General features: G+C 39.9%; 1 protein-coding gene across 1 annotated transcript; it reads left to right on the top strand.

Moving 5' to 3' along the window:
- The first annotated feature begins 1301 nt into the window (after window positions 1-1301).
- On the top strand, window positions 1302-26256 carry xxylt1 (xyloside xylosyltransferase 1). The gene is made up of 4 exons (XM_063013227.1): window positions 1302-1775; window positions 6605-6752; window positions 15739-15871; window positions 25405-26256. The coding sequence occupies exons 1-4, from the start codon at window positions 1308-1310 to the stop codon at window positions 25799-25801; spliced, it is 1146 nt and encodes a 381-aa protein (XP_062869297.1). The 5' UTR covers window positions 1302-1307; the 3' UTR covers window positions 25802-26256.
- Window positions 26257-27017: the final 761 nt, after the last annotated feature.

Here is a 27017-nt window from a genome sequence, read left to right as displayed (position 1 = left end):
TATAGGGATAAAGAGGCTTTTTTGAGATCCAGCCCTAAAATTAGACTTGCAACGAGTGAATGTTTATTTCATGCTATGTACGAGCTGAACTAAACTTGAGACATGGTTTTGTTGAGGAGTGGTGAGGATTAAGGATTTCTGCATGCTGGTCCATATGTGTTAATAAGATTAATACCACGGTAAGTGAAACATACCATTAGCTCTTACGTACATTGATTAGCCTGCATGGTTACCACTCTTATTGATAATTGATATCACTGTTCGAAAGTGTAGGAGACAGGTGGTGAATAAAGAAAAATACTAATAAGTTAAACAGTGTCCAGATCAGTGGTTCCCTACATTATTGTTAAACTAATAGGTTCAACAGTGTCCAAATCAGTGGTTCTCCACATTTTTGAAGCTAAGGACCTCTTTATGAGGAAAAAAACAGTTGTTACTTAAACAATCTTTCTTTTTTTTAATGTGTAGCCCATATGCTGCTGTGCACAATTTGAGAACCATCCTTAATCCATCAGTTAACAGAACTGACAGAACAACCACCACTGATTTAAGGTACTAATGATGTTTTAGATTTGCAATTTTTATTGACTTTGACAAATCAGGTTGACAGTATACAAACGGACTATTTATTTATTAGTATTTTAAGGTCATGTTTTGGTTACATTCATGAAAAAACAGGTAGTTACTCATTACACAAGATTCATCAGTTCACATCAAGTTTTATGTCAGACACAGTCATGGACAATTTTGTATTCACCTCACCTGCATGTCCTTGGACTGTGGGAGGAAACCGGAGCTCCCGGAGGAAACCCACTTAGACATGGGGAGAACATGCAAACTCCACACAGAAAGGATTCGATTGAACCCAGGAACTTCTTGCTGTGAGGTGACAGTGCTACTCACTGAGTCACTGTGCCGCCCTATGTACTATTGTTATTTTATTTTTATTTAGTCAGCCAGTTTGTAAAACTGCTTTGTCCTGATCTACTGTGACTTGCCTCTGTGAGAAACTACCAAGCTTAGGATCATCCATTTTTAATCCATGTTTAATGTTAACACACTGCAAAAATGATCTGCTTTAGAAATATAATTAAATGTACCATCAATTGTGCAAAGGCCACATTATTTAAAAATATTTCCCATATGTGAAATTCAATAAATAAAATTATTGTGCAATGATAGAGGTAAGATGTGTACAAAGTATAATAACAGTAAGTGTACATACAAAGTAATCATACTCAAAATTGGCAGCTGGTTGCATTTTTAATCATTCTGTCTGTCCTAGATTTCATCCTGTATTCGCTGCCATGGGCATCTTACACTTGTTCTCACTCACCATGGCACGGATCAGCACCTTCAGGCCCCGTCATCTTGCCCTGCTTCTCGCTGCAACCTTGGCTGTCATGGCTTTCTACTATTTGGGAGCAGAAAACCAGAACTTCTCCAGCACCACTAAGAGAATTAAGCAGACCCAGGCGAGTCTTAACTCAAACCGTAATGATGCTGACCTCTTTGTGGACACCAGATCTGGCCATCATGAGGAGAATGGAGTGGAAGAACGACAAAACTACCATGCTCTCATGATGTTCACCAAGATTGACAAAAACAAAGCACTGCAGAGCAAGTTTGAGGTGGCGATGCGCTCTATGGCCAAACATGGCAGCTTCCTGGAGAATGAAGTGCTGGTTCTTCATTATGTATCAGATGCAGCCAGTAAGGAGCTGGGTATGTCCATGTTACCTGAGCTTCTAAATGAGGCCACCTTTCAGTATCAGGTAAGAACAAACACACTGTAAAATGAAACTCGAACATTTTTCAGCATAATCTCTACTGCATCTGAAGCATGTGTGTGATTACCATTGCAAGACTGTTTTAAGTAGGTCAGCAGATGCTAAGCAGTGTTCATATGCTCATAGGAATTTAGGTGTTTTCCATGCCTGACAAAAATCATGGAAAACAATTGAATACAGAGTTTTTGTGTTAGTATACCTTATGGTGTGTTCATTTATGTTTTAGTTTTAAACAACATATATGCTAAAGTAAAAATAAGCTTGGTTGTGTGGCTTCAGTGTGAAAAAAGGTGTTTACCAGTCTATGGTTTTACTGGAAAAACATTGATGTTGTTACTATTTTTACATTCTCTTTAGGTTTCTTTATATAGAAGCTTTTGATGTTCAATAAAAAAAATTATCCAACTTTTATTTGAAGAAAATTCATTCAGATGAAACTAATTCCTTATCAAGAAATAATTATTTTCAACAGAACTTCATGTACTACAATCATTGGCACCCCTAGAAACACTCATGTGGCCTGTCCAGAGTCCAGACTTCAATCCTATTGCACCTCTTAATTTAACTTAGTTTAATAAAGTAGGCATACATTCCCATAATCATGCTTTAAAATCTTGGCAAGCCTTCAAGAAATGGGGGGCGTCATGGTGGCTAAGTGGGTAGCACTGTCGCCTCACAGCAAGAAGTTCCTGGGTTTGATCCCCAGGTGGGGCGGTCCGGGTCCTTTCTGTGTGGAGTTTGCATGTTCTCCCCGTGTCCACGTGGGTTTCCTCCGGGAGCTCCGGTTTCCTCCCACAGTCCAAAGACATGCAAGTGAGGTGAATTGGAGATACAACATTTTCCAAGACTGTTTGATATAACCTTGAGAGGTGATGAATATTGTGTAATGAGTAACTACCGTTCCTGTCATGAATGTAACCAAAAGTGCAAAACATGATGTTAAAATCCTAAAAAACAAACAAACATCATGAAATGGGGGGCTGGTATAGCTGCTACTTTATATTAGTGCCCATGATTTTTAAATTGATAATCTATTAAGCTCATGGTCAGGTGTCCACATACGTTTAGCCATTTAGTGAATCGTTCATCATTAAGTTTTTCTATTAACATATAAAATATTAAAATTTAAATATAAGACCAGTTAGATATTGTAGTACATACAAACTGGGTAGTAGAATCTCCTTCTTGTTATACGTGGAAAGAATGTTCACATAGAGCTCACCAGGTGGCAGCGTGGTAGGTAAACAGAGGACACACAAGACAGGCTGATGTGATCATTATTCTCTGTGCCCAGAGGAAAAAAGGTCACACAACAGACGTTTCCTGTGAACTGCCGCACAGTCAAACACTGGCTGTCTGTCAGCCTCAAAACTCCCACAAAAAGTCCCACAGGAACCTTCGAGCTAGCTGTTGTTCCAACCTATATCACCCTGCTTAGTTGTTTATTAAAAACTAATCATCCATACTAGGCAACAAGGTTTTAAGTAAACAGTTTCTGTATTGGCTGAATATATGCAGGTTTTATTAAGCCTAAATGTGTTTGTAATAATTATTATTTTAATAAGTTATGGGAAATAAATTCACCCCTTATTCACTTTCATTTAGATTTACATTTACAGTGTTTATTAGACATAGTATGGCAGTATACAGGCTGAGCAATTGAGGCTTAAGGGCAACCTGACAGTGTTGGGGCTTAAACCAGTGACCTTTTTATTACTTGTCCAGTACTTTAACCGCTAGGCTACAACTGCCCTACCAAAGTGATTCACAGTTCAAAGTGACTCACAGTTACAGTGCAAGAAATTATGGTTTAAGGGCCTTGCACAGGGGCCCAACAGTGGAAACATGGCTGTGATGGGGCTTATTTTGAATTATGCCTTCTGACTATTAGTTCAGTACCTTAATCCCTGAACTACCACTGCACTATCTAGCTAAGTTATGACTGAATCCAACGGCACTTGGAAACACTAGGCGCAGGTCAGGAATACTGCTAAGGCGAGGTACCAATCGATTGCTGGACATCACCTGTTTGTAGATTTACAGATTAGAATACTAGAGTAAGTCATTAGAACAGCCATTCCACCTTCTGCATGCCTGTGGGAGATAAGAGAAAGTTCCTGACAGACAGTGACTGGAGGAGAGGATGACCTCAAGTCCATGTTGTTGATTGACCCATATGTGCAGAACCTTTTCTACTAGCAGAACAATGAACGATGAAGCCTGTTTTATATAAACTAAATCATTTCAATTCCTGTTTTTGGACAAAAGTATTCTGATGATTTAATCGTAGTTGGAGAATAATTTCAGAAATCATAACCCAAAGTTTGCTGTAATATTGCAGTGGCCAAAAGTATGTGGACACCTGATCATAAGCTTGTAGGTCATTCCATTCCAAAACTCTGGGTGTTAATATGCTCTAACACCCCACTTTACCAAAGGATGCCTCTGTGGACATTTGTGTTCATTTCTTTAAATGACCACGTGTGAGGTCAACCAACAAACCATGTCTTCATGGACCTTGCTTGGACAAAATCCTGGATCAAAAGGGTCGTTTTGTTTACCTGTTACCAACAGTTGTGTCTAAAACACCCAACTGTTATCATTTGAAGCATTGTCCACATACTTTTAGCAATATTGTGGTTTATTAGTTGTAAGATCTGGTCAGTTCTAGTTTGGTTTCTAAATGGACACAGGGTGGCATTGTTACTCTGTACAATCTGCCACCGTTTCCTCAACCCCAGATTTCTTTTTCATACATTTGCTCATACAGGAACTGATTAGTTTTCACTGTTAAATGGTCTGAACTTATTCCAGGCAGCTGTGTGAAGAATGTGTGTGTTAATGCACTAATCCTCTGGTGGCATCACATTTGTTCTTCTCAAAGCTGGAAGCACAATCAGAGAGTGTTCAGTTTAAACTATGGGACTGTTCTCAGTCACCTGAACTGTAGTGTTGAAACAGACTACTGATCTTACCAGCCTTTTTTGGAATGAGGGGTATGCAGCAGGGGTTTGTATTGGCTCTTTCTCAGTTGTAGCCATACTACAGTCAGTCCAGTTTCTCCTGCCCAGCAACAGCCCAGCTTACATGTGATCCTCACATCCTCTGAGATCCTAGAACAGTTAACTCAGTATAGCACAGGTGGCCTTCAGGCAGCAGTCCAGATTACTCTTACTTTAATCCAGTTTATGCCAACATCACACACACACACACACACACACAAAAGATCATAAGTACAGTGCTTAATGTAGCCTCCTGTAGTAATCCACTCTGAGCTTTTACCATATGCTGCATGAGCACTAGGTCAGGACATTATTTATTAACAGATTTAAACTAATAACATTTCACACTTTTTACTGTGGTTACACCAATATTTTTTAAAATACAATTTCCCCCAATCTAGTCGTATCTAATTACCCGATTGCATTCCACTTTCTCTCTACTGCTGCTGACCTCCACTCCTGACCGAGAAGAGCAGGGGACTGACACATGCCCATTTCTGACACGTGTGCAGTATCCGACTGCTTCTTTTTCACCTGCGTGAGCTGGGTTTGGATTTCTTCCCAGTCTTGGAGAAATATCACAGTTGCATGAACCTTTTTGATGGATGTAGTCAATCTAGTCCTATTTATATGGGCACAGAAAAGTCAACAGCTGTAAATGATGGAAATTGTAAAGCAGCCAAGGCACTTAAAAGAGTAAGAGAGCAAGAACATCTTTACATACATACTACTAATACATAAAATGCAGAATAAAATAGACAATGTATAGTTATTTTTAAGACAATTTTCTGCGAATGTGTGAGCACAACTGTTTCAGGTGGCACATTTTGAATTGCGTTTGACCTGTTGTCTGTTAAATTCAGCAAATAAAAATACGTGTACATAAAAATTAGTATAAAAGAGCTTTCCTGTAAATGTTAGCAGAAAAACATCTATTTATTTTAATATGAGCTTCAATTGTTATGGTGTAAAGGGAAGCAGAAAGAGCCCAGACCAGCTGCCAAAGAAAGCTACAGTTTTACTGTAAGTTTGCTGATTCAGAGTCAGCTTTTACAGCCTCGGCTCATATCAGGCTTGTTGGGAATTAAAGACGCAAACTGTCCACCAGCAGATGGTCTGCAACGCCAGGAAGAGCAGGAAAAAAACAGACTTCCTTTGTGGAGGCGTCAGTCTGGAGGCCCAACAAAAGTGCACTAGCAGTAAGTTTGTTATTGAAGAGGATAACGGCTTTAAAAACAGTTTTAACAGCCATTAAAGGTGTGAAAATATGACAGTTCAGATTGCAAGGACATATGTAAAGATTTTAGTCTGTGGGATGATTTGAAAAGCTGTTACTATATAACCCTGTTTGGTTAAATCATTTTCACAGTATAAACTATGTGAATTTGTCATGATCTATTGGTAGTATTAAATCATTTCTTTGCAGGACACATCCCTATTTAAAAAAAAGCCATGTACTGTACATTAAAATCAGTTGATGCTGCTTTGTGTAATCTGTTTACATTATCTGATTGGACATGCTGACTGGGTGCCAAAGACATACGGGGCAGGACAGGATTAAGGTCTTGCTCGTGCTTTAAAGCCATTTTTGTATCTAAATAAAAAAAAGAAGTCACCAAAAGGCTCATATTGTTGCTCAGTAAGTCACTATTAAGCACTTTAGTATAAAAGCCGTTTATTTAAAGTAGTTGGATCTAGTCAAGCAAAAGTTCTGATCTACTACGAAAGACCTTTCAGGACCTGTAGTGCATTTACTCAGTTGCAATATACAGTCAACGTCTGTGTTCATCAGCTTCTACTTGTGTGCTTTAGGTGGTTTTCCATGATGTTGATGATCTGACCAAGAAGCTCTTTCCTATTGTGGAGGCCATGCAGAAGCACTTTAGTGCAGGCTCTGGAGCCTACTACAGCGATGCCATCTTTTTTCTTTCTGTGGCCATGCATCGCATCATGCCAGCAGGTAAGCTTCTTTTTGGGGAGGGACAGAGCTGCAAATATCACATTATAGCCATTCAGAGAAAGCTGGTGTTGTGCTTAAAAATTTCCCCCTTTCACCTTGTATACATCAGTTTACCTGTTAAATCATTTACATTCTGGGCGACACAGTGGCTCGGTGGATAGCACTGTCATTTCACAGCAATAAGGTCCTGTGTTCAATTCCTAGGTGAAGCAGTCCGGATCCTTTCTGTGTGGAGTTTGCATGTTCTCCCCGTGTCTCCGTGGGTTTCCTCCAGGAGCTTTAGTTTCCCCCTATAGTCCAAAGAAGTGCAAGTGAGGTGAACTGGAGGTACAAAATTGTCCATGACTGTGTTAGACACTAAAGACTAATCTTGTGCAACCTGTCCTGTCATGATATAACCAAAGTGTGTAAAACATGACATTGTATCCTAATAAATAAATAAATCGTTTACATTTTAAACTAGGAATCTCAATGCATAAGTGTAGCTTTTTTTATTTGACTCAATGGCACAGCTGATTGAATTAAACAAATTTTACTTCATGCTTGTCACAGTGAAATCACAGAGCAGCACAGATGGTATTTTTATTAGTATTGGCACGATGCTACAATTGCATCTACAACATCTTAAATGTCTACAAGCTCAGTATGTTGTCATGCATGACTGGATCAGACTTTTGAGTCGAGCTGAGACACAGAAATCACCTTTGATGCTTCTTATACAGGAATCACGGTCCTAACCTCATGTGGCACGTGGACTCGTATGATAAACGGACGAGCTCCTGTATCTGCATATAGATGGCTTTTCAGGAATGATTATTTGGCTCCATGCCTACAAAGCTAACAGCAGTCCAATAGTAATTGCCACTTACTCATGATGCTGGACAGAGAATGGGAGCGTCCACCATAAAAATGAGATATTTTCTCGTAAATGTGAGATAGTCGGTTCTTGAGATGGTCCAAATGTTGTTTTTATGGCACTTTCTTATAACAATGAGATATTTTCTTATAATTATGAAATGTTAATTCTTATAACTATGATGTCATAAGTTGTATTTAAACTACTTCCAATTTATGACAGACCTGTTTATTAGTGACTTTTAAATTACAACTGAACAACTACACAAATTAGCTAACGTAAGATCACAGTTTTCTGACTGTTCTAAATAACAGTTATATTCACAACATTACCCATTTTCAAAACACTCACTCACTTTCTTAACCGCTTATCCAATTAGGGTCGCTGGGGGATCCTGGAGCCTATCCCAATGGGCACAAGGCACACAGTAACACCCTGGACGGGGCGCCAATCCATCGCAGGGCAGACACACATACACACACATACCCATTCACCTATAGGGCAATTCAGTGTCTCCAATTAACCTGACTGCATGTTTTTGGACTGTGGGAGGAAACCGGAGCTCCCGGAGGAAACCCACGCAGACACTGGGAGAACATGCAAACTCCACATAGAAAGGACCCAGATCTTCTTGCTGTGAGGCGACAGTGCTACCCACCTAGCCACCGTGCCGCCCTATTTTCAAATCAATAAAACTTAAAGCTTTGTTTCCATGTCAATTGTGTTAAATAAATAGTGATGTGTTGAATATTTTGATTGAGTGCTGTACATTAGTTGTCAACCACTGACAAATGATAATGAAAGTAATGTAATATTTCAAATTTGCATTCCTTTTGTGGCTACTTGTCTATGATGTTTAAATCAGTTTAAAATGTTTTCATTATTTCTAAGATTCCAAATTTGAGAGAATAATCTTGGTTTGGGTAAACAAAGTCCTGACTAGATCCACTTGCTTTTTCTATAAAGCTGGATGTATTTCATTAAAAATTTAATTGTATTCAATTTTAAGTCGATTCTTCCTGAGCTCCGGGCGTTTTTGATGTGTGTCCACAGTAATCAGCGACTGAAAGAAAGTAGTTTGATTTGGGAGAAATAAGGGCATGTTATTCTGTCTGAGGGAGAATGTAGTGCAAACGGCTGCACAGGTGCTGCAGGGACACGTGGCTCGCAGCAGAGGCTGAAAGAAGGAGCAGGGAAGATAAAATGATAAAGTTTTCTTCAGTGGCTGGAGAATGTTTGTTGCTGTCAACATTTTTTATTTCTTCTGGCTTTTTGAGCGGCCGTCCTATAGCACATGTGCCATGCTTTAACTAGAACAAAGATTCATTGTCTTGTTTTGCCTGTAAAACTCTTCAAAGGTGCACCAGCTGGTTATCCCGAGCCTGTCGTTAGCTAACAAGGATGATGGTGGTTTTAGGATAATACATGTAAAGTGCTGAAAGGCCACTGGGGCATTGTGGAACAAAAGCTGGTACAGTAAATTCCCACGCCCATAATAAAATCCACATGCTTATGGGACAGGTGAGAAAATTGAAGATCTCAGAAGATACATGTAAATCATTACATGATTCTTTTGAGATTTGGCTTAATGAATTTATAACTGTTAGCTAATCATCTTCTGTACCTACCTTCATGGGTAGGCAGTTCCTGATTACCCTCTATGATAAGAACTTACTTCCGTATGTGACAGTGGTACAAATCTTTCAGGACTAGTCATGTAACTCCTGTAGTTCCTGGCAGGTCAGGATCACTCCAGGGCTATTTCGAGGGATATCTGATTCAGAAATGTTGCTATATTTGCTAAAATTTTAAAGGTTAGATTTGCTCAACTTCCAGTCAGCCTGGTTGGGTTACCTGGTATGTTACTGGGACCAGTTTTTCCTTAAAGGTTTAAGGGTGCCGCCAGGTCACAAGGAATTTACATGTGGCATTTAGATAGAAGATCAACACTCAGTCAGGTGGCTCAAATTCACCAGCTAGGATCACCTGTTGTAATCCTTCTGTTCCACTTGCTGAGCCTTCAGCTTCTAATATGTGACTTACATTATTTACTGCTGTTCTATATGCAGTTTTTGACCAAGCAGTTTCTCCCAGCTGTTTTTGGTTTTATTCAGTAACCTCTGGTCTGAACCTCCCAACTTTGTATAAATGTGCATCAAAGAATTAATCCATAGCTTCCTTCTTTAATTTTCTCTGCGTCATAGCCAAATCTGGTTAGGAAAACGTGGCAGAAGGGGGCATGCTCGTAGTCACCTCAGTCCTCCATTGGCACTTTAGATGTGACCCTAAATACTTTACTGCCAAGCTTGAAGCAGAGTTTGTCATCCATAACCTATATATATATTTTTTCGGTGGCTGTTAAAGGTGTCATCGTAGAAGATAATACTCAGTAAAAAGCTTTCTGTCATCATCAGAAGCACTGCTACTTATTGCATTTCCTGTGACAGGAGGACATTTAGAAAAAAAAAGCACTTCTTTTATTTCGGGTGGCTGCCAGCCCGGGAGGCTTAATGTCATTGTTGTTCTCCTGCCATGGGTGTTTTAACCTAGCTCCCCATATTAGCTTGGGCCCAGCTAGGCCCCAGCTGCACTTTTAGTTTTTGTGTTGGCTGTCTGGATTGCGGGAGTCGCCTCACAGCAAGAAGGTCCTGGGTTCGATCCCCAGGCGGAGCGGTCCGGGTCCTTTCTGTGCGGAGTTTGCATGTTCTCCCCGTGTCTGCGTGGGTTTCCTCCGGGAGCTCCGGTTTCCTCCCACAGTCCAAAAACATTCAGTCAGGTTAATTGGAGACACTGAATTTCCCTATAGGTGAATGTGTGTGTGTGTGTGTGTGTGTGTCTGCCCTGCGATGGACTGGGTGTTACTGTGTGCCTTGCACCCATTGAAAGGCTGGAATAGGCTCCAGCACCCCCCTGCGACCCTAACTGGATCAGCGATTAAGACAGTGAGTGAATGAGTGAGTGTCTGGAGTGTTTAAGGTGCTGCTGGCCGTTGTGATGAACCAATGATAACTGGTTGTGAGAAGCTTCTGATCGTCTTTACCGGTATGTTAGGTGTTAGTGATTCAGGAGCACATGAAGTTTCTGTCAACGTAGTTTTACAAACCTGCAGCTTTACTTAAGAATCTTTTTTAAAGAGTCATTTGACCAACATTGTGAGTAATCAACCACAGCCACACAGTCTACCGGTACACTGGTTATTTCCTTTTCCATTTTCTCCATCTCTGTTTCCACATCCAATTCTGCATATAGCTATTCTGAATACGTCACCATATTAGCAGTAGAGTTGTCATCTTAAATTGGTTTAGAGTTCTTCCAGTGCCTCACCAGTCTCTGGATTGAGCACCCTTGTGATGACAAATCTGCAGCATTTATGTAAAGCAATTATGTTAACATGTCAAAAGCAACCTTGTTTACACTTACTGTACAAAATATACAGTTGATGGTTCTTTGAAAATCAGACTTTCCTTGTCAATGTAATAATAAGTAAACTGGAATTCATGGCAACAACTGTATATTGATGTAATAGTCGTGAGGACCTGTTTTGTTTGTAGTAAAGGCCATCCTTGGCCCATTTATCCAGAAGCTTTTTTTTTACATCTCAGTTGTTGTATAAGTGCTTGTGTTTAGGTGAAGGGGCTGTTCATAACCACTGAGGTTGCAGCCTCACAGCCTGTGTGTGTGTGAGCAGGCACAAAAGACATTAAATAATAACATTACATTGTGACCTTGCATCTGGACAGCTTGTTTATGAACCTTTATGAACTTAAACTTACATGAAGTGTAATTAACTGCATGCTTTAAAATATTTAGAAGATCCATATGGTGCCAAAAACTATTTTAATTCATTTTTAATTTGGAGTTAATTTTTTAATTTTTTTTTAAACATTTAATACCCGATTGCATCCGAGGAGAGCACGTCGCTGTACACGCCTCTTCCGACATGTGCACAGCCCTCCTCTTCTCGCCCCTGCATTCTGCACAGGTGTCTCTTTTGCCAACCAGGGTTCTGTATGAAGACCCCACCCACACATAGTCCGGTCATGCCGCCCTAGCAGATACGGTGGCCAGTTAGTATCTGCTACAGGCACTGCCAGTTATACCCGCCAGATGGCTCCCAGCTGACCTGTGTCAATGCCGAGTTTCGAACTGAGGAGTTCAGAAACTCGGCACTGGTGTGCTAGCGGAATAAATGGTGGGTGCCGGAATAAATAAATTCTGTTAAATTACATAATTAATTAACTATATCCTCCTTCTAAAATGAGACTAAATGTTTACAACCAGGCATTATACCTGTCAGCTTGTAGAATATAAATTTTACTCACCTTAAACCCTAAGGTCGAACCTACATGGACACTGCTTTGATCTAAAGCAATCTTAGAATTTGTTAAAATTAAGTTAACAGCAAAACATAAATGACTTTTGAAAGTACTACACATTTTAATGTCAGTTGTAATGTACACACACTAGTTGGTGGTAAAGCTTTGACTTTCTGTATTTAAGTGTTGTGTTTTCAGTGACCCTGAAAGACTGAAACTGTTGATATGGGGTTAAATTACAAACATTACAGTATAACACCTCTGTCATAATAAATAAAATGACTTTTTAATGTACTGATCATGCACTGGAATAATTATTTAGAGTTTGAGGTTCTGGTTTGCTGAAAGCAACCAACAAAGATCTAATTGTTCGTTCACTGTACCTGAATGTATTTTCATGATAAAGATCTAAAAGCCACAGTTATTTAGTTCATGAATGAACTCATTTTCTTTCTCATTGTCACGTGTGTCCAGAAAGAATCTTATGTCTCTCTCCTGCCAGCTATCGAATGTTCCAGCTATCGAACTTCTTCTAACGAACTACTCAATAATGCCTGATAATGAGGCAAAGCTGGTTAAGCTTTGGGGGAGGTACACACAGTCTGTCTCATGGTTAAATTTTTTTTTCTGTTGCTCCTGACATTCAGTTGGTTAAGACTAAAGGAACTTATTTGACCCCTTTAATATTATAACAGCGCAGGCTGGTTGTGGAAGGGATTCATTTCAGCAGCTCTTTCTCCTGACTGCTTGTTTGTTTGCAGGCCTTTTGTACAGAACTGGTCATCTATTCCATGTGGCTGACATATCACATGGAAAGAAATCTTAAGGGGGAAAACTGTAGGATTGTCAGTAAAGAATGCCACATTCTGGTTTTAAACTTTTCAAACAGTTTAATGCCCAGATAGAATGAATAGAATCAATACAATGGCTGTCTGACAGACTATAGTAGTTTTTCTGTCTATTTTCTGTGTACAGAAGAAGTAAAGCACAGCGGATCTTTTGTGTTTGAGTATTGCTATGTCTGCAGGGTTTTAGAATCACAGACAGAAACTTTTTTCTTTGTATAGTATGTTTATCATATTTAAAAACAGAAAGTCTGTGGGCGCTTGGGTGGCGCAGTGGTAAAGCACGCTATCCCACTACTACTGAGATCCAGGTTTGAATCTCAGCTGTGCTTTCAGCTGGTTGGGCGTCTGCATGGACAGCTAGTGTCCAGGGAAGATGGGGATTGGGGGAGTGGTCAAAACAGCCCAGTCATTGGGAGGTGCACTTGTCAGTGTGAGCTTAGTGCTGGTCCCAAGCAAAGTTGTGTCAGAAAGGCCATCCAGTGTAGAAATGGTGCCAAGTCTGTTATGCGGATCAGATCCAGTTTATTAACATAAGAATGTGGATTGCATAGAGATATAAAGGTTTACTGCATTGATGATAAATGAAGGCTGAAATGTCAAAAACACAACTGTGATTACCAGTTGAGACTTTCAGTAGTACAGCTTTGTCACTTGGTGCATGTTAGCTAGCTGGCATCAAAACATTGCTGGTACCACTATAACAATGCTGTCACAATTTATTAAATAGATAAGATTTAAAGAGGTTTTGTTAAAGGTTAAAGTACCAGGTTCAAGAATGAAACGCTTGCTTAAAGACCCAATCATAATACAAATCTTAGGTCACTTATAAAACTTAACAGCAATGCCAACAGAGGACTTTTTAGGGCCCTCTATCTGCATTACCCCCAGTTAAGTCACCCACCACATCTTTACATTAGCTCTACATTAGAGCCTTGGCGCATACGGAGGACTTTTAAAATCTATAATTTGAAATAAATTATATGGTGTAATAGTTTTTTCATGACTCTGCACCACTATTAAGACATGGTTTGAGTTTGGTTTGGAGGAAGTCCAGTGGCCTGACCTTATCCCATTGAACACCATTGCGATGAACTAAACCGCTGGTTGCAAGCCAGGTCTTCTAGTCCAATACTAGCAATGTGGGCTATAATAATGCTTATATTTTTTTAAAGGGATATTTATCTTTTAACCAAGTGTAGCCATTGGTATTTTGTTGTAGCAGCGTTTTGTGCAGACCGTGTGCATGAACAGTGCTGATATCTGGCCAGATTTCAAGCACATAATTAAAATGAACAGCCAGTGAACAGCGTTGACCTACATTTGTCCTCTCTGCAGCACTCTGAATCACTGTTGTGTTGGTGGCCTGAGCCCAGTCACAATCCAGTAAGGCCATCTGCACCCCCACCTGTTACATGCTGTGTCAAAAGCTTTGCGTTTTTGTCCGCAGTAACCTACATGGAGAAAGTTTTGCTTGTTAGTACGTTAGTACTATTGGGTAACACTCCATGTTATAACCATGGCATGCCTCTCTGGAAATCTCTTTTTCAAAAAATTATTTACCTTTGTTGTGTTACAAATCGTGGACAGGTGCATCCTGTTTGCTTAGCACTTAGCTCGAGATGTGTCTAGAACTGGAGCCTACCTATTGCAAATTGACTTGATTAAATATCAACATCTGGTTTTACAAGGACCCACAATTAACACCCAAAAAAACACTGTAAAAGAACTCCAAAAGTCATGTGTGGAGAAAAGAGAACCTGTTGAACTGGCAGCAAGCTCTGCAGCTTGTCATCAATCAGTCTTTTGTGGCTGATTGACAAGTGACAAGACAGAAGCCACTTCTGTAACCATTCACTTTGAGTTTGCATTCTCTTGGTCTTACAGAAATTAGTCACCTGTGCTGAAACATAGTGGTGCCATGCTATGGGCGTGCATATCAGCAGCAGGGACAGTAAGACGGGTAACTGAGGGACGAATTAATGCACCCATATACAGGAACATTCTTTAAAAAACCTTCAGAGCTCACATTAACTCAGACCGGGGGGACAGACACCTGAAGTTGGCAGTTTACATATGCTTGCTATCCAGTCTAAACCTTACCTGCCATGAAGAATGTGATAAACTGCCCAAATTCACATGTACCAGGCTTGTAGAGACATATCCAAGAAGAATAACAGCTGTAATTACTACTGAACGAGCTTCTATCTTATAAGTAATGAATGTTTAATTTAATATTTAATCAATATTCTGAAAACGTCAGTATTACGGGTTAAAATCAACACAGTTAATGGGTCTATATACTTTCAGTATCGACTGTATGTGGAAAAGCAAATGTAGTATTTGGTACCTCAACAAGGGTTCAAAATGCAAAGGCACAGAGAAATCAGAGCAAATTGCAGTACAAAACAACCTCACTATCATAGTCAGACATCAAAACACTTGAAATTGAGTGAAGTAATTGTGCTACGTCACAGCATGGTGTGTTTGTACGTTGTGGTAGTTTTTGTTAGATGTTATCTGCAGAGTGGGCATGCTATCTGGCATGTTCTTGTGAACTATTCACTCACCCTCATTTCTGGGAACTCCACCTCACCCCTGGCTGAAGGGGAGGGGGGGGGGGGTGTTTCTCTGGCATCTTGTTTGCCTGTTTTTATACCCTAACCATAGACTCATACTACAATCACTGGACTTTACCAAAACATAGAACTTTGGGATTGTGCAGGCAATGCAGGGCTTCAGGGTGTGATGGGATGTGGTACAAATAAGCGCAGTTGTGTGCAGGAGATCCAGTTGTTCAGTTGTTCAATGCAATTGTCATATCAGTATGATATGCTTAACGGACAGCATTATTTAATATTTATTGATGTTTAACAGCTTGGAGTGTTCCACTTTTTATTAAATTCAAATGTATTAAAAAGTCTTCCATGCTGCTCACTATAAACTGTTTTTTTCTGTTTTCCTTTCAGAAATGAAGCATATTGTGCAGTTGGATCTGGATCTTAAATACAGGACTAACATTCGAGATCTCTTCAAAGAATTTCACCGTTTTCCTTCTGAAGCAGTGATCGGAATTGTCCGAGAGATGCAGCCCGTGTACAGGTAATACACATCGTAAGTCCCCTTTCATAGATTTGTTTTTACCAGCGTTTAAACCTGTGATTTAATGGGTATGCACAGTGTGTATGCTAGTATAATTGCTGGGTAAATACCAGGTCACATCATGTAAACAAAAGCTGATCTATTATGGTTAACATGAACACGAAGGCTGATGATTTAAAACATTAACACAGTGCAGTGACAACATAAGGAGACAAGTGTTAGGGCTGGTATGTTTTTGAACCTGTCTGCTCTGTGTCTTTACTGTAATTGTAACTGTAACTGTAATTGAGTCTGCAGGAACCTACCCTCTTTCTGTTGTGGTTTTTAATGTCATTTATGATTTATTTTTCTGCCAGTTTGCTCTGGGAGACAACAGTACAAACAGTGCCTCCAAAATGTCTCTGGATTTTGCAAAAATCACAAAATCTTCCTCCATATGGCACAGGGAATCTGAATTAGAGTGGATAAAAACTATTATTCAACTACTTCTTTGTTTTTGTTTTTCTAGTATACTTTCAGTGCATATATCCTCTACGGGGTTACGGGGACATATCGATGGGCTTCCACATTATGAGTAAAGCATGTTATGCATGTGTAAAGAAGCATCCCCATAGCTATATCTTCACAACATAATGAGCCACAGAAATATCAGCAGTGTGTCAGCAAAACCTAAGTACGGCTGAGCTGATACAATCTGCTGCCTGCGGCAACGAGATGCCCCACCTATAATTAACATTTGGTGTTTCTGAGGTTCCCGTCTGCAAGACATGCATCATGTTTCTTGTCTTAAGAGCAAAGGAAACATGGCTTTCCTAATGGATAATGTTCAAACCTTGTTGAGAATATATATGTACATTATTATATGTAAAAGCTGTAATGTTGTACTCTTGCAACAGGGTTTTTAAACCAGTAATAATGTATAGTATATAGAATAACACCTTTTTGCATATATGATGACAAATAAATGATAATGTTAAGAAAAATGAAATTTCTTTATCTGTACTTTAATATAATAGTAGGGTCAGGGAATATGCTATGTGGAAAGTCCCTTGGGGAATCTCCCTTTCCTCTTACCATTCCTGGTTGTTGACTGACCGTTAGTACAAAGTGAGTCAAAACTCTGAGACCTTTATTGAAAATGCTTCTGTTTTGCTTGTAATCCTTCTATTTCTCACATTTTAAAAGTTTGTCATAATCAATCGTTAGTATTTTATTACCACCTTTTTAGTCCACAAATTCACCCCTTCGACAGATATGCATTTATTTTTATATTTGTCTTGTTATAACTTCCCCTTTCCCCCAAGTTCATACTGACTCTCTCTAAACTCTCTCTAAAAAGCTTCTGAATTACAGTAAGGTATTAAATTATTTTGTGCTTTGTACATTATGTGTTGTGTTATAAATTAAATCAAAGAATTTTAAAGCATGTATATTAATGAACAGTATATCGGTTGGTTATAATAATCTATAATAATCTGTTTGATTTATAATTCTTATAGCTTTTTTTCTGCAGCATTTATAAACAGATTTGTGTTGGTTTTTCCCCACAGTTCCACACAGTAAGTCATGTTTGAAACTGTGTGTGTGTGTGTGTGTGTTAGGATGACTACTTGTTGATGTGCCATGTTTTTGACATATTGCTTCAAATAATCAGGGAATTGGAAAACCAGATTGCAGTCTGATAAAAGCCTCATAGCTGTCACAATCCTGAAACCAAAGTGGACAAAGTCTTTAATCGTTCTTCACCTCCTTTGCTTCCTGACTTGAACCCAGCTCGATCCGTTCAGGGCAGCAGATCAAGCCGGGCAGCATGCCAGATGTCTGAAAACTACCCTGCACGCACAGCTGGCTTGGAGCATAAACATTAAGCAGTGCTACCTATTAAATGGATTCAGGTCGCCAGTCTGTTAACAGTAACGTGAAGCCACTCCTGCTCAGTATCAGTCGGTCAGGTTTTTCTCTGGCTCAGAGCTACTTCATCACAGCATGGTGCCAACAAACACTGTTTTCATGACTTGGTAAATCCAGTCCAAAGAACTGAGAGCTGAGAGCCACTGTGTAGAGGTTGTTTTGCTTGTCTTAAGAATAGTATAATATGATTTTCTTAGTTCTAAAAGCTATTTGGTCATGACTTGACATTGTTAATATTGTAAATGCCTGATTTGAGGCTTTTCTTGATCAAAAACATGGTCAGAAATACACCATCCATTATTTGTCTGATCAGTGATACGCGAAATAGCTCTATGTGATAACCCAACACTAGCAGGCGATAAGAAGCACCCACGGATAGGACATGCCAAAGTGGGTATGTGGTGTTCCAGCTTTCTTGATCAGACTGGGAATCTACAAGCAGCATACGATTTGGATATGGGAATTAGATATTGACTAGATTGGGAGATAAAGAAGGGGAAATCAAAAAAAATATATGGGGATGGGTTCTGTGTCTATCCCAGAACCACGATGGACAGGATACTATTACATCACACACTCACTCATTTACAGCACAAAATAAATTATAGTATGAATTCGTTAAAGTGCTCAGTCAGTAATTAATCTGGCTATCTCTACTATCCACTACTGGAAAACATCAAAGAGTCCTTCCTTTTTGTTTATGAACTGTAAGGTCATAGCTCATGCCATGCTGTCCTGTTGTGAAGGACACGGTTTCCGAATGCTCCGTGCCTCTGGCACATTGAGAGCAGTTCCGGTTTATGTAAACACTTCTCCAGCACTGCTCAGATGTTAGCAGCCGGTCGGGCGCTGCTTCTCTTCTTGTAAATGAAAGGAAACCCCTTATAAATGTGGCATGTCCTGTTGCAATTGCACAGACCGAGGTGCTTTTACATCACTTACCGAATTTCTGTTCTGTGCTGTTCCAGGACTTGGCGTCTCATAGAAAGTGAACACGTCACTCAGGTCTGAACTGATCGCTAGCTGCTGAGCTCTGTGGTGCTTGTATAAACATTTCATTAAGATTTATCAGCTCTGGCTGAAAGGCGATTGATCGCTAGTACAGACGTGTTCACATCATGTGAATTCTCAGTGTTTGTGTTTACTTCATGTTGAATCGATGTGTTTTTGTTGATTTAACTGCTGGAAATTCTGTTTGTGGACATTTTATTATTGATAATATTTGCTATAGCACATTTGTACACACCAGTGGTGGCCCAGTGAGCTTTGGGCTGTCGAACAGAAGGTTGTGCGTTCAAATTTCTGCTTTCCCTTTACTGCCACCAAGAACCGCTTTCCCTTTACTGCCACCTAAAAACCACCAAGGCAAGCCTTTCATGAATAGAAAGCTGCTGGTATGAAGGTTTAACTGTCCACAGTCAAGCAAGCTTTACATCAAAATGGGCTTGGAGACTCTCGCACCAGAGTCAGCACAAGTTCAACTGAATTTGCTTGCTGATCATACGGACAAAAGCTTTTTTTTTTCATTTTTCATTCCAATTTTGGGAAACCAACAATGAACATTTTCTTTTCTTTATTTATAATTTTTTTGACCAAGTGTGTGTGTGTTCCAATCCAAAAAAACTGCTGACCTCTGCTTTAACTGTATATCTTTCACTTCCCCTACAGTGGGTCATGTGTCTAGCGGAGGCTTACATGGAAACCCGCTACGCAGCTTCTCACAAGCGTTTTATGGAGCAGATGAGTTGAATTCTGTTGCGCCATTGAATGGAACCATAACCAAAACATCATCTGACACTTTTATAATGGAAACTTTCATCTTGAGGAACTTTTGGAATACACAGCTCTGCATTTTCAGTTCCACTTTATTATGGCTGTCTGTTGGGAGACGCTTCCACTGTCTTTCAGTGAAAAGATTAGTGACCAGATTAGATTCTCCTTAAAATGACTGTACTAGTGTGTATTATCTTCTGTACAAAATCAGTGTCATTTCTTTTATTAAAAAAACACGGCCAGGGTACATGGTTGGCACAGCATTCTAATGGGTGAGCACGCCACTACTGAGTGTTGAAACCTGCGAGTACGAATCTCACAGCACAGCCACCAACTGGCTGGGCGTCCACACAAACAGGCTGTGTTTGTTTGAGGGAAGGTCGGACGGGGTCTCAGGTCCTGTTGTCTTGCATTCCAGATAACAATTTATTTCCCTTTATTGGGTCATGTATCTTACAGAGGTCTGAATTCTGCACACATGTGTAGCTAACAGGAAATATAGTCCTTGCTCAGATAGACATGGCATGAATAAGATTAGAACTTGAAGTCTTGTAGTTGTATGTATGTGAATCATTTTCTGATGATGATTCTTCAATTATAGACCTGTGAAAACACTGTCATGTCACATTGTTCAAAAGCCTAATTGGAGGTGTTAAAAATAATGTAGCCAAAAAAACAAGCCCTTGGCACAATGGTGGCAATGTTATGTATACATTTTGAACTAACACAGGTGATAGTTTTGGTATGAAATGAAATTTAACAAAATGTACAGTTGTTTACATGCACAAATGGGTCTCTAGGGATTTTACCATCTACAGTCCATAACATTATTGAAAGATTTAGAGAATTCAGAGTAATCTCTGTAATGTTAAGCAGCTGACGTGCTAAATTAAGCAATACTAGGGAAGAAAAATCTATTTTTACAACCATTTAAAAAAGTTTGAAAGAACCACACAGTGATAAACATGTACATGCATCCAGCAAAGTTAGATTGAGGACATAGAAACAGAAAATATACACTTTATTAGTAAAAATATAATCTTTGTGCCATTTCTCAGTTAAATTTAGGTCAAAACTGATTTGTACATTATATGTTTTTAATTATACTACAACACTGTGTAGGTTATTAATGATAACAGAACCAATCCAGAGTATAAAATAATGTTACCATTGTTTATGACCTTATTAATGTCCTCTCTTAATGAAGAGGCTCTTGTGCAGCATTAAAAATTGCAGGATGTCCCTGGTTCAAATTACTGTCATTAAAGTACTGTTCATCATTAAGCTCAGACCACTATTTGCCCTCTTATAGTTAATTATATTATTATGAACCCACTGTTCAAGTGACACTTTGTTTTGAGCTGTGAGGCTTTAAAACATTGAAATGACAATAATTGGTTTTTCATTTTAGGTTTACCAGAAGGAACGCTGCTCAGCCCAATGACCATAAAAGATAAATAATTACTGTAATTTGGTTGCAGTTTTAAAATAGCTGAGCTTTCACAAGTTGGTTCAAATCATAGCAAAACTGCCTTACTGACCTATTTTGAAACAATGCTTTAATTTCTGTGTCATGTTTTGAGATTTCTGACGTCATTTCCTAACGGTGCACCTGCTGCATAAGACCGAATGCAACAACAAGCTTGATGTTAAACCATATCTCATTTCACAATATTGATCCATCAAAACATTATGACCACTCCTCAAAACGTGTATGGCAATTCCTATTTTGCTACTTGCTCGTAATACACATCTTAAATGTAGCAGAAATGATCAGGCATAAAGACCCGAGTGTCTTTAATAAAGGCTAAATTGTTACAGCCGGATAACTGGGTCGAAGTATCTCAGGAAAGAACAAGTGGAGCCCACAAGCAGCTGTGGTGTTTACCCATGACAGTGGTTCTAAGAGGTACAAGCTACAAACCGCTGGCATGTTTTTGGGCAGCCAAGATGTATTGATGCCAACAGACAAAAGAAGGTCAATTGTGGGTCAAATAGCAGATAACTTTAATGCTGGTGATGAGGTGAATGTGTCACAACATTTGGTGCATCCAACCCTGTGTATTGGGCTGCTTTTTTGGAAACAAGTCAAAGTGCCCATGCTAACTCCTGTCCACCAACAATGGGCACACAGTCATCAGAACTGGACACCTGAGCATTGGAAGAAGTTTGACTGGTCTACGAAATCTGCACCACTGTTGCCATGTAGGACGATCCACCTCACAATCTGCTGGTAATGTCCTGGTACCAGATACTATTGAACTCCTTCAGATGTTATGTGGTGTCCATGTCTTGGTGGGTCAGAGCTGTTTTGACAGCACATTAGTCAGGTGGTTCTAATGTTTTGGCTCGTAGGTATATGCTTTTATAATAAAATCCATATTAGTGTAGACGAGGCCTAAAATACTTGCTTTCATATTTGTGGTCACAATAAAATTCTTTTTTTTATGCATTTTCCTCCCGATTTAGTACACTCAATTTTGTCTTCCGCTGCTGAGAGATACCAGATTGCATCCAAGGAGAGCACGTCACTGTACACGCTTATTCCGACATGTGCACAGCCCTCCTCTTCTTGCCCCTGCATTCTGCACAGGCGTCTCTTCCGCCAATCAGGGTCCTTACACAGCGTATGAAGAACCACCCACCCACACCCCACACATAGTTCGGTCCCCACCCTACAGATACGGTGGCCAATTAGTATCTGCTGCAGGCACTGCCAATTATGTCCGCCAGATGGCGCCCAGCCGACCGGTGGCAACACCGAGTTCCGAACCGAGGAGTTCAGAAACTCGGTGCTGGTGTGCTAGCGGAATATCTCGCTGCGCCATAAAATAAATTTTTTATGCTTTGCAGTTACGAATTAAGCTCAAATCATATGCGTTTTTTGCTCCATTGCAACAGGTTGTCACATAGCACAGAAGAACGCACCACATGGTGTGTGGCTTTATTAGACAATTGAAGTAGAGTTTAAATAGCTCTAATGAATATTCATACAGGTTTTCTAAGAAAACAATAATTCAGTACACCAGTGTGAATTCTAATTGTAATTACATCGTCATTAAGCTGTCACACACAAAAGAACTAATGATATGTCTTACTGTGTTTAACATAAAAATACAGGAAAACTGTTGTTTATTATGAAGTCTGAAATGAATCAGAGTTGAGTCGGAGTATTAATAATATTTTAATGCTTTTTGCCTGTTTGAAGTCCTACATTTATGCTTTTAATCACTCTTCTCAGTTGGAAACACATCATTAGTAGGTTACATCACTGAATTACTGCAGGACACCCAGCTGATCCACGGGTCCACAGGCGACAGTTTGCGTGACTGATTTGAAGGGTTACAAACATGAGTGGGTGTGAAAACAGCCCAGCCAGGATAACAGCAATGTTCTGGAATGGAATGGAAAGCCTTTATTTGTCATATATACATATGCACGTGTACAGTACAACAAAATTTTTTTCTGCGAATCTCAGCAGGGTCAGCTATTGTGGCGACCCTGAACCCAAGAGGGTTAAAGGTCTTGCTTAAGTGCCCAACTGTAGCTGCATGGCAGAGCTGTAATTCGAACCCACAATCTTCTTATAGCCCAAAGCTCTGCTTACTAAGCTACCTCTATCCCTGTTTAGTTTTTTGTTTGTTTGTTATATAATTACAATTATTACAAGACTAACTATAAATAATAACTAATAAAAAACTAATAAATAATAATGTCTTCATACAGTTCTAATTTTCATAGGAATATCATTGAGTAAAGTAAAACTCAATTTTATTGGGTTTGTAATAAAATTACTATTTTAGACGCCCAGGTGGCACAGCAGGATATTCCCCAAGCACACCAGCACCGAGATTCTGAACACCTCGGTTCAAGTCTCGGCTTTGCTACCGGTCGGCTGGGCACCACCTGATGAGCACAATTGCCAGTGCCCTCAGCAGACACAAATTGGCTACCGTGTCTGCTGGGCGGGGGAAATGGACGGACTAAGTGGGTGGGGTCTTCAAACGCTGTGTCAGGACCCTGGTTAGCAGATGGAGACGCCTGTGCAGAAGCATGGGTGTAAAGAAGGGGTCCGCTAGGACTGCACACGCATCAGAGAGCACGTGAGCAGCAATTTACCCTCCTCAAACGCAATCAGGGATCCTCGGCAGCGGAAGACAAATGAACTACGCTTAATCGGGAGAAAAAGGGAGAAAATGCATAAATAAATAGAGAAAAAGTTACTGTTTTTAATTCTTGCTGTACCATGGCTGATGCTGTCATTTGTTCTCTTTCTGTTTAGAACAGTATGTTGAGCATCACTTCAAGCCTCAGCTGAAGTATAGTACATTTCTTTCTGTGTGGTGTTTAGCTGAACATTTAGGGCAGGAGCAGAGTACATAACCTGACAGCTCGGTGCTAAAACATCTGATCTGGGTAATTGGAACTCTGGAAAAAGCAGCTTGATTTCAGATGCTGAAGTGTAAAATTGCAGAGGCAGACAGACTGTCAACAGCTCTAGTTCTCTTTCAAAGCTAGTTTAAATCGGTTTGGCATGTTCTGTATGCAATTTTAACATAAATAAGGAAGAAATTAAGTTTGTAAATAATATTTAAATAACATTTTTGGCTCTTTTACTGGACAGCTGGACAGTTTTTTAATACTCTCTAAATATCTGTTGCTGGGCTATGTTTCTCAGCTATAGTTGGACCAATCATCTATAGATAATAATATTAAGAAGAAGAAGGATCCTTTCATTCTCTTCCAAAATTTGGACTTGCAGTCATTCCTTTCATTAGTCCGTTCATCCTGGTCAGCAGGGACATGCACAGACATTTTGGAGGGCAGGAAACACACCATACCCATTTCCCTACATACAACTAAAAGTATTCAATTTAGGGTTAGTGGTCTGGCCATTTTATTCTGCTCCTGTTTATGATTAAGTATAAATAAATAAGTAACTGTGTAAAGCTTTGCAATAGACTGAAGTCTTTGTCCAGAATGTGTTCCTTCCTTGGGTCCAGTGTTTATGTGATCTGATCTGATGTTAATTAGGATGCACGGTTACTGAAGAATAAATCTTATTCCTATAGATTCATTAGAATTAAATTGGCCTTAATCAATTCTGAGACCACCACGATCTGCCTTCACTTGTAGCAACACTACATTGTTGAGAGATCCAGAGAGATGAAAGCGATGCTCCTGGGTTATTTTCTCCACTTCTGCTCTTCTAGCATCAAATGAACCTGCCATGAGAAGCACCTGGGCAGTGGCTTTGTTGTTTCCTGAGTTCAGGCACTCTTCTTCCTTTTGAATGTTTATGGGAATCTCTGAACTCCATATTTAGCATCTTACTGAGGCTTGTCCCGACATTACAAAGATTTTGCCTTCGTTTCATTACTTAGTCCTTCAGACTTCCAGTCGTTCCTCATTATAAGCAGTTTAGGTTTTTCCGACTCTATTAGTCACCCTGTTGCCTGAAGGCTCGGCTCTACCTTTAAAGACATCACTGAGGTTTTGAAGATTTTCTGAATTCCATAGTTGGTTACATTCTTTCATGTTTGCTTGTCAAGGGTCCTTGAATTTAGAGTTTTGATCATTTATTTCCTCAGAGTTGATCCAGATTTACCTGAAAGCTAAACCACCGTGATGTATCAATAAACCAGACCCTCATGGAACAGTACTGTAGCTACATTTAAATTTTTATTCTCTGTGTTTGATGCACCATATACATGTATTACAGTGCGCTCATGTGCTGCATCGGTAAAACTGCTGGTGTGAAACAGGACAGTGTAAGGATGGACAAAATTCTTGATAATTCCTGCATAGTCACCGTCTTATAATTTTTTCCTCCTTTTCTACTATCTCAGGCACACCTTCTGGCAGTATCGCAAGGAAAAGCCCAAGTCCCGCGTAGGTGACCCTCCTCCTGATGGCCTGCCTGGCTTTAACAGTGGTGTGATGCTGCTGAATCTAGAGACCATGCGCCACTCAGACCTCTATAACCGGCTACTTGAGCCCGAACGGGTGGCCCATCTTGCTGAGAAGTACCACTTCCGGGGCCACCTGGGAGACCAGGACTTCTTCACTATGATCGGCATGGAGCATCCAGAGCTCTTCTACCAGCTGGACTGTGGTTGGAACCGGCAGCTGTGCACCTGGTGGAGAGACCATGGATATGGTGATGTGTTCCATCTTTACTACCGCTGTGATGGACTCGTTTACATTTACCATGGAAACTGCAACACTCCAATTCCTGATGACTGAACATCTTCTGGTTGCTTAAGATCATCTGAAAAAAAACACTGCTTTGTTGCTTGAAGGTTGGCTCTGTGGTGTTTGATCTGTGAGATAAGTACAAATGCTCAAGGTGCGAATTGTTCATAATGCTGACATACCAACCAATGAAGACCACATTGGTTATCAAGGCACACCTTATCATGCATTTAGCCAAATTATTATGTTTCATTAAGCAGCCATTACACCCCTGGATGAAATATGAATGTAAACTGAATGTATTGTATTGCACCTTTGGTTATGGTTTACCTTCCCTGTGTGTCTACTGAAGTATTTTAAGTTGCAGACATACATCGCCACTTCTTAATGACCTTTTGTTATTTATTTGTTGTGCCATTCATTGTGCCAGTTAAGCAGCTTGCATGTCAAAAATTCTGCCCGCATCTGAAGATACATATTTAGTTGCAATTAATACAATGAATGAATATAAGCCAATGGCCTAAATATAAAAGAAATAAATTTTTCAGTATGTTTAAATAATGAACTTACAATGAATATAGTGTCATGAGTGTCAGTTTATCTCAGGGCACCACTTAATCACATGGTAACTGTCACAGAGAAGTGTCGTCTAAAACAACCTCACAGTTGTTCTTGATTAAGTTGCAAATACCTTCTAAGGTGGCAAACATGAGTGGCAGTGGGCAGTCCCGGCAGACGTAGCCCCTCCCCTCTTCTAGACATAGCCAATATGTCTGTGTAGATGCCCATCCGGCTAGTACCGCAGCTGAGATTAGTACCCTGTACCAGTTCCCCAATTATAACATTCCCTGCCACTTTAGACACCTACGCTGATTAAAGAAAGCCGCCAACTATCATGCGCCCTCTCCAACCCAGCCAGCCAGCATTGGCCGCAATCGCATTTATTCTCAACTCCAGGCTTGTTTGTTTCCAGCATGCAGTCCTGACCACAATGCAACAGCAAAGACACACTGACAGATTGATCCACTTCTAACTTCTACACTTTAACTCCAGGTGAAAGAGGTCCAATCTAAAAACAGCATTCCATCACTTTGTGAGGTCCACCGTTCAAAAAATCAATAACACTCCAGTCTGCATAACAAGCAGCTGCATGCTCCAGACGAGAAGCTGCATGGAAAGATGTTAATGGAAGCAGAAAGAAGCCTGTTTTATACAACCTACTTGTACTAGTGTACACAGATCCCCAAATAATATCCTAAAGTAATTA

This window comes from Trichomycterus rosablanca, chromosome 17, assembly GCF_030014385.1.
Source record: "Trichomycterus rosablanca isolate fTriRos1 chromosome 17, fTriRos1.hap1, whole genome shotgun sequence".
Classification (NCBI taxonomy): Eukaryota; Metazoa; Chordata; class Actinopteri; order Siluriformes; family Trichomycteridae; genus Trichomycterus; species Trichomycterus rosablanca.
This window is presented reverse-complemented; position numbering and strand designations above follow the sequence as displayed.

What these genes read in the sequence shown, in the direction of transcription:
- xxylt1 (XM_063013227.1), top strand. Translation starts at nt 1,308, where the DNA reads ATGGGCATCTTACACTTGTTCTCACTCACCATGGCACGGATCAGCACC. An exon ending in AGGCCACCTTTCAGTATCAG is followed by an intron (nt 1,776 to 6,604) that starts GTAAGAACAAAC and finishes TGTGTGCTTTAG; the next exon opens with GTGGTTTTCCATGATGTTGA. An exon ending in GAGATGCAGCCCGTGTACAG is followed by an intron (nt 15,872 to 25,404) that starts GTAATACACATC and finishes CTACTATCTCAG; the next exon opens with GCACACCTTCTGGCAGTATC.